The sequence below is a fragment of the Cannabis sativa genome, chromosome 8 (assembly GCF_029168945.1).
Source record: "Cannabis sativa cultivar Pink pepper isolate KNU-18-1 chromosome 8, ASM2916894v1, whole genome shotgun sequence".
In the NCBI taxonomy this organism is placed as follows: domain Eukaryota; kingdom Viridiplantae; phylum Streptophyta; class Magnoliopsida; order Rosales; family Cannabaceae; genus Cannabis; species Cannabis sativa.
Genome location: NC_083608.1, coordinates 28,960,849 through 28,969,812, shown reverse-complemented (window position 1 = coordinate 28,969,812; position 8,964 = coordinate 28,960,849). Strand labels below are relative to the sequence as shown.

The 8,964-nt window shown below is 28.3% G+C and overlaps 1 protein-coding gene across 2 annotated transcripts; it reads left to right on the top strand.

Moving 5' to 3' along the window:
* The first annotated feature begins 679 nt into the window (after window positions 1–679).
* Window positions 680–8,389, top strand: LOC115698549 (truncated transcription factor CAULIFLOWER A). Of its 2 annotated transcripts, none has more exons than XM_030625630.2 (8): window positions 680–1,219; window positions 4,985–5,069; window positions 5,605–5,678; window positions 5,864–5,963; window positions 6,270–6,311; window positions 6,645–6,686; window positions 6,940–7,076; window positions 7,980–8,389. In XM_030625630.2, the coding sequence occupies exons 1-8, from the start codon at window positions 1,035–1,037 to the stop codon at window positions 8,077–8,079; spliced, it is 765 nt and encodes a 254-aa protein (XP_030481490.1). In that variant the 5' UTR covers window positions 680–1,034; the 3' UTR covers window positions 8,080–8,389. The 2 variants fall into 2 exon arrangements, with proteins under 2 accessions (XP_030481490.1, XP_030481491.1); XM_030625631.2 differs by having other exon boundaries at window positions 681–1,219; window positions 5,614–5,678.
* Window positions 8,390–8,964: the final 575 nt, after the last annotated feature.

Below are 8,964 nucleotides of genomic sequence, written 5' to 3'. Positions count from 1 at the left end.
ATTTTTTCAATTAGAAAAGTAAAAATATTTTCCAAAAACATGTTATATAAAACTGTTTTTACTTTTTCAATTTTTTAATTAAGAATTAAAATTTTGAAAATAAAAAAATTACTTTAAACATTTTTTTAAATATTTTTTTTATCAATATTTTAGATTCTGATCCCAACCTGGACCTTGGGACTCAAACTCTGACCACGACCCTAATCCCGGACAGACCACGACCCCGACTCTATTCTCAGACCTTGACTTGAACCCAACGTAAATAAAATCAAAAAATAAAAAAAAATAAGTTATAAAACACAATTTTATTTTCTGTTTTTAAAATTAAAATATAAAAGTTACAAAATATATTTTTATTTTTTAAAAACAAAATTTTATAAATTCAAATTTTATTTTTAGGTTTGGGATTAAAAGATTAACGAATAAAATTGTTATTAAAGTCCGGATAGTATGAATGCTTTGTTTTACAATTTTTGGTCAATCAATAGCATCAAATCAAAAGTGAGGAAGTAAAAAAAAATGAAAAAAAAAGTGAAAATGAGCCTACATAACTTGGTGTGTTTCAAGCAAAGACATGATTGTACAGTGCTCCAGCGAATGGGACTTCGACACACATCACTGAAATTACCACCTTGGTATTACTAAAAACCACTCTTTTGCGACCACACATCCCACCCCACCACACCTAAACCTCTCTCTCTCTCTCTCTCTCTCTCTCTCTCTCTCTCTCTCTCTCTCTCTCTCTCCTTATATACGCATTGAGTTATTACTCCATATACGTTTTATAGACAACTTCACATTTGGTAACAAAGGGGGAAAGAAGGCAATACATTACCATATTAGTTGTATCTCTCTTTTCCTTCTTTCTTTCTTTTTTATTTTGTTTTCCTTCTTTGCTCATAGTTGGTTTTCAGGTATTGAATTTCTTTTTTTAGGATTTTCACTCAGAAGTTTGCCCGTTTGGGATTGTTATTATTAATAGAGAAAATTTGAAATATTAAATATATATATATAAAAAAAGGAGAAACTGAAAAATGGGAAGGGGTAGGGTTGAGCTGAAGCGCATAGAGAACAAGATCAACAGGCAAGTTACTTTTTCCAAAAGAAGAAATGGTTTATTGAAGAAAGCCCATGAGATCTCAGTCTTATGTGATGCTGAAGTTGCTGTTATTGTCTTCTCCCACAAAGGAAAGCTCTCTGAGTACTCCACTGATTCTTGGTACTGCAATATTTTCAATATTAATATTATTAAATTCTCTCTCTATACATCATATATAATAAAATCCATCTTCTTCTTCTTCTTCTTGTTTTTTTTAAGAAAAAATCCATGTTCTTCTGCTTCTTTCTCTTTCTGGTCTTTTAATATTATTATTTTCCTATATAATATATATACGTATATGGTTATTTTACTTATAATTTTTACCCATATTTTTTTTTTTAAAAAAAAAACATCTTCCTTGTATTTGTGCATTTCATATATGAAATTTTTAACATCGATATATAGGCTAATTTATTTGTAGTTTTACTTTTATTGAACATGAATATATACAAAATAAACTCATGAATAAGGGTAGATGAATGGGGGATTGGACTTATCATAGTGGATATAATAATAAAAGTGTGGTACTTTTAACCTAACACTCCTCTCTGCCACTACTCCGTCTTGTAATCTGTGGTAGTAATTTCAGTAATAACAAATGTTTGATTTAGTAGTACTAGGGTTATATGTGTATATATATATATATGAGATGTAGAGTAGTGTAGTATACTGTATAGTAGAAGCAGTAGTAGTACTTTGATCATCACTAGTCAAAGACTTGAATCTATATAAAGAGTATTTTTCTGAATCAGATGTACTTTGAACTGAGCTAAACTTGTGAGTTTTCTGATCAATTCATCTGTATCAAAGCCCTGATCAGAGATACTCACAAAGGTCATACCCTCATTCTCCGTGTTCTACGGAGTAGTCTTGTGTATATTACTCTTTAACTACACATTAAAAACTGCTGCAAGAAAAAAAAAAAGAATAAACTATACATTAAACACACAATAAAATAATAATAAAAAAGATGAAAGGTGATAAAAGAAAAAAAAAAAAGAAGAAATTGCTGATTACTTTTAAAATTCTCTTGCGCCTAATTTTTAATGATGAATCTATTTAATTTGGTTTTATTATTGATGTAATTAACCCCAATATTATTCTTTTTGATGTTTTAGAGAAATGATTAATCCTGTTATTCATGGCTCATTAATTTCAGTGAATGTATGTACGTAATTGACTTTAAGGATTATACAGTCTTACACGCGTCGATCCAGCCTCTTTCTCTTAATCAAAGGGAGGAGATCGAGTATTAGAGTCTAGCTTTGGATATCTCTTGGACATTTTCTTAACAATCATGATTTTATATTAAGTAATTCAATTTTTAACTAAAGATAAGTAATATAACAGGGTTTATGCCATTTTAAACCTCTTAATTGTCGCTAAATATCATATATATATTTATAGTTCAATTTTTACATATTTCTCAAGAGAATTGTGATTTTTAAAACGAATATATATATTTACCATTGAATCTAATATTAGCAACTTTTTTTTTTATTATTATATCTGATTTTTTACTAAAAAGTCAAATAATTATTAATTATTAGGTCAAAAAAATGATGTTGTATGCATTTATATTTAAAATTCTTCGAATTTTTTAATTATTTCAAAGATTTTTTTATACTTTATTAATTAAAGGATTTGCTATAATAAAATCATATATGATATATATTTAGCAAAAACTTTGGGTGTGTAAAGTTGTATTTATACATTGTTACTAATTAATATTTAAGAATTCTATTTAGTTTTCTTAAAAAATTATTACATTTGTCTACTGAGTTTACTCATGAAGTTTTAATGGAGTTTTTTTACTTTTTTTTTTTTAAAAAAAATTAAACTATTACTTTTATGTGTTTTTTGGAAATTAATTAATTAATATAGATCTATATGAAAATAATCACAGTTTAGAAGTCGAACTTTTTATAAGCATGGAAGAAGAAAAAAAAATTGAAACTACAGACTGAAGTATAACACTGCCTTATCTTCACTAGTGATGAGGACATTAAAATGAATTATCCTGTAAAATTATCTTATTTTGTGTTCTTTGAACTAACACTGCCATATCTTCACTAATAAGTTTTTTTTTACATATATAATCTTAAAATCTCTGCATTTGTTAGATTTTTCTTTTTATATATATATATGTGCCACTTTCGATCCTTTTTTACTTTGTTAGAAATTTTTCATTCCTATTTCTTCTCCTATATGTTAACAGTTCACGACTTCATGCATATATATATATGTTTTGAATTAAAAGATTTTTTATATAAAAATTCATATGTTCATCACACATTGGTACGTAAACCATGTAAAGGACAATATATATTTTTGTAAATTGGTGTCTTTTAGACATGTTGTTGTAATAATGATGCATGTGTCCATTATGTACAATTAGTATGGTTCCAACGAATGCCTGTAGGGTAATTTAAAAATATGATTAAGGTATAAATTTGATATTGTAGTGAAAGATTTTGGTATAAGGGCAGTGAAGATTTTGGTATATAAGAGTAAGTAAGCAATGATGGTAAGAGCTAAGTAACTAGCTGTTTCTGTTTGGTCATTTGTCCTATATATGTTAATCATATGACATGCTAGCTTTATCTTATAAGTTTTAACTTAATGCAAATTAATCATCACTGAACATTTTTTATGTTATTGGTGGGGCATGTCTGTCTACCATGCTCACTAAGGAAGCTCGTCCGTACCCTATAAAAAGGCATATCTTTTCTTGTTTGATTTGAAATCACATTCTTGTTTGTGGATACATATACAAAACCCATTTGTGTCTTTGTGATTATGTGGCCATTAATAGTAGTCATGTTATAAAATTTAGTGATTGCTAAAATCAAGATCTATAGTATGAATTCCAAATATATAAATGCTTTTGATTGACACTGAGATACATATAAATATATATGTTATATATATATTTAAATGTTTAGTCTGATTAGAGGCGCATCCAGGTTAGGATCATAAGGTTATGCCTTTTAGTTTTTGCTGCTACTATATATTATATACTAACTTATATACATATATGTATGTATGTATAGAAGTTACTCTTGCTGGTTTTATGGGTGTACTTAAATTCTGTTCTTTTTTGCGGAAGGAAAACTTTTATGGAGTACGTACTTTCATTTATCATAAAACTGTATTTCTAAAGAAAAAATGGTAGTGTACAAGTCTATATAGTTAGTATATATAATGTTGTGACCCCTTGATAGAATCATAGTTGTTATAGCGACTTTCAGAAAGATCATGTACTCTTTCAGCTACTTTTTGCATATATGTAGATCCTGATTTTTTCATATATATATATATATATATATATAGCAACTGTTAATATAATTATAAAATAGCCCTTGTTAATTAATAGGAAAAAAAAAAGTGAAATTCTTTGTAGTATTTGTCATGAATAGTACTACTCAGGTAGGGGTACATACAACAATATCCCCCAATTAACTTAGAATTAAGCTCCTTGTTTAATATCATGAGGACTTAATGAACTTTGTCACTATTGTAAAAAAAGAAAATATTGTCACTATATTTTAGTTTTCCACCATTTTCTTTTGGTCACTGCATATAAGTTTCTTGAAGGAATCTTATAGGTGTGTGGGCATTACAAATAGTATAATACAGGTTTGATTAATTACGTGGTTACAACTAATTTATATGACGCCATGTTAATTATTTATTAAGCTAAAATTCATCCGTTAAAATAAGTGTTTGAATTTCATGAACTGATCAAAGGCTAATAAATATTTTATAGCCGTAAAGACATAATTTTATGTTTCATTTACATGATTAAATTCTTTGGAATCAATTAATTCATAATGTTGCATTGTTTAAACAATTCTAATAACGCCAAAAAAAATTTACTTACAGCATGGAGAAGATATTGGAACGGTATGAGAGATACTCTTATGCAGAGAGACAGTTGGTGTCAATGGATTCTGAAACACAATTACAGGTTCCCTTTCCCTCAATTTAATTAATTCACTCATATAATTTATATATATTTATATATTGTTGTTTGCTCTATGCATTATTTCAATTTTTAATTTCAATACACAGTACTGCTAATTAGCTAGCTAGCTAGCTAGAAAATTTTTTATATGTTCATGGCTGGCTATTTTTTTTTTTTCTTTAGGCGTTGGCTAAGTACCTAGCTAGATGTATAATTATATCAAATGTTTCTTATAACCCTTAATTCTTTTCAACACATTTCTTTTTCTAAATATTTCAAAGCATAAAGGTGACAAAGTGTTATTAGTGCAATTCAATATAAGTATTATGTGACTAATAACAATACTCTTCATTCATAACTAATAATTTTCTTAGCCCTTTATATTTATTTGTGCAACATAATTCTAATGAATAATCTACAAATAAAATAAAATTTATAAATAAATCCCCATACTTTTATGTTGGTTTCAAATAGGAGCAATTAAGCAGACCACATCAAATTAGAACTGTTTGTGGTTTATTGATTTGTACTGTCATAGATTATGCAGGGAAACTGGACCGTGGAGTACTCTAGACTCACGGCTAAAATCGAGCTTTTGCAGAGGAACCGTAGGTACGTATATTTTTAAAACTTGTTTTTTTTTTTTTTGGTGGGAACTTTTGTATTTTTCTTTTTAACTTGCATAATCTTTCATATAGTGGTTTATTCCAAGTATTTTATGTTAAAATACTTAAATGTACGTATGTTCTTTTGGATTTTATATCCTTATTATTACGTTGTTCTTTAAACCCTTGCAGGCACTACTTAGGTGAAGATTTAGACTCGTTGACTCTAAAGGATCTCACGGGTTTAGAGCAACAAATTGATATTTCTCTTAAACAAATTCGAGCAAGAAGAGTATGTTAACCAATTATAGAGTTTGCTATATATATGTATATGTATAGCACTATATTAATGAATGATCAGATCAAGTAGTTCGGGTTAACTATTTAATAATTTTCATGTAAACTGTCATTGTGTTAATGATTTTATTTAATGTGATTACTCTTGAAAAAATTATAATCGTACAAAAAATACAAGGATGTAACTATTAATAATTATTCCGGCAATCTTTTTCAGCTAAATTTATGACACACGTAACATATCATAATACACTTATATAAGATTACTTACACTAAAACTAATCTTCTCCCCTTTTTGCAGAACCAACTCATGAACGAGACAATCTCTGATCTTCAGAAGAGGGTAAAGGAAATTGCCACTGTCTACTTTATTATATCAATTCTACTTTTCTTCTTTTAACAAGTCAATGGTTAAGAATATTCATATATTTAGGGGGAGTTTTTTTTTATATTTTTTATTTTAATTTGAAAAAAAAAATAAAAAAGTTCATTTTTTAATGACTCTAAATCATTGTAGAAGACGATTGTTACAGCTCCATCATATATAAGAAACAATAAAAGTACATATTTCGCAGCACAATGATGAACATCTGAAATATGCTACATTGGAATACGTATTTGGAACTTCAGAGTTTTGTCGTTTTTAGTTTCTGATGTATATATACATACGTGGCAGGAGAAGGCAGCGCGGGAGGAGAACAACTTGCTGGAAAAGAAGGTACATATATATATATATACATATAGTGAATATTACAGACACATCTGCACTACTCATACATATAAATATTAAGTTTATCAAACTGCGCGCACATACACAAGAAAGGCATTAATTTGTTAGACATATAAAGTAATAAATTAACATAAAATATAGATATAAGTGACCATTTAATTAAAAATTAGATAGAAAAATTGGGTGATTAACTAGATGCCTGTTGTGATTTGGAAATGATTAATAATATATAATAATAAAGATCAAGGAAAGGGGGAAAATGGTGGCAGTGGAGCAGCAACAACAGCAGCAGGAGATGCAGTGGGAGCAGCAAAACCATGGCCCTGCTAGTACATCATCATACCTGCTTCAACAACCACTTCCCTGCTTAAACATTGGGTATATAATCATTACAAATATTCCTCGGACTCAGTATATATATATATATTTCATTTCAAATTTCTATATATGCTTTAACTGTGTAGTAGTGTATATATACCCCAAAAACAACAGTCATCTCTTACTTCCGTACGTTTATAGGCATGCCAATATGTATGTATATGCATCTGTTACTTCCGTTCATATGCATGCGATATATATATACATATATGTGCTTTTATGTGGAGCTAGTTATTTAGTACATCATTGGAGATACAAATTAGTGTGTATATATAGGGTGCTTCAGCACTCTCAAAAGATAGGTGTGTATTGATGCACCTTTTCATTTGTTGTCCTTGAGACAATTCCAATTCTAGCTTTTATTTCTTTTCTTTTAGATGTTGGTGCTTATAATATAGCTATTAAGATATATATTCTACAAATATTTTAAGAAATTTGGAAATGCAAAAGATAATGTTTAAATTAATAATATTGTTAGAAAGTCTTAAATTGATAATGTGTAAAGAATACTATATATTTTATTAGCAATTAAATTTGAGATAGAACCTGATGTATCATATTCTACACACCTCATTCTTACAAATTTATTAGTGGTTTAAATTTTATGTAGAATTTTCCTGTATCATATGTCAACATGTAGAATATTTTGCATCCATGCATGCACCACATAGCACATATATAATAATAGTATATTAATTAGTTACCAGTTGTAGCCCCTTCTATGTAATGATATGTACATATAGATAGATAGTTCTATACTCAAGAGAAAATGCTACGTTTGTTCACAATTAATAAATCTATCGATCTCTGCAAGTGAATAAGGAAAAAAGAAGAAGTGTTAAGTGTGCATTCCTGATTTAAGCAAGTGCATCAAAATTAATGCTTTAATTTTAAATTGTGCAGGGGAGGTTACGAGGATGGAACACAAGAAATTAGAAGGAACGATCTGGACCTTACTCTTGAGCCATTATATTCATGCCACCTTGGATGCTTTGCTGCATGAATTAATATATAAATATATATTTCAAAGAGAGGTCTCCCATCTCTTCTAATTTGGAATTAAATTTTTGGATTTTTATTTGGGACATGGACTAATAATTTCAAGTCCCACATGATCTATATATAAACTTATATATATTATCAACCAACAGCAACACCCTTTGTGATAAAGTATCAGCGTATTACTAGCTATATATATATGTATGATCGTGCATGAGGGGACCTCTCATATTTTAATGTGTACTATTACGGACGTTGTTAATCCCTGACTTGGATCTGTGATATATAATTAGACTGAATTAACTTGGGATAAACGAATTTTTAACTAGAAATATATATTTATATAGTTAAACTGTATTTTCTATATGCTTGATCGCTGTACATGGTTTTGAAATGCATATAATCCACCTGATTACTGGATTTTATGTTCTCCTTTATTTTTCCATGGTCCATGAATATTATATATACATGAGGCATGTAGAACACATACAAATGAGATCGACCATATAATATATATTTACATATTTTAAATAATATTTTGGCGTTGACACTACACATCCATCTAATCTCGAACAAGTTCCAATATATTATATATATTTATATATATGTACACTACTTAGCATCACATACACATAGCTAGGTGTGTTAGGGAAATATCTATGTCAATTGTCATGTATGTGGCTCAAAGTTGGATGCAAAAGTATATACAATTTTAATATAAAATATAATTATAACATCGTTATATCTTGTCATCATATTCAATAGGTTTCTGTTTGAATTGTTGTATGTTTGAGTACTAAATAGAAAATTAAATATATAGACCTGAGCTAGCTATAGAGGTAAAGTAGTACTGGCAAGAATTTTAAACTTTAATAAACAGTGTTCTATA

Coding starts and splice junctions, on each gene's coding strand:
- LOC115698549 (XM_030625630.2), top strand. CDS start 1,035: ATGGGAAGGGGTAGGGTTGAGCTGAAGCGCATAGAGAACAAGATCAAC. Junction 5,964..6,269: donor AACAAATTCGAGCAAGAAGA/GTATGTTAACCA, acceptor CCCTTTTTGCAG/AACCAACTCATGAACGAGAC. Junction 7,077..7,979: donor CTTCCCTGCTTAAACATTGG/GTATATAATCAT, acceptor TAAATTGTGCAG/GGGAGGTTACGAGGATGGAA.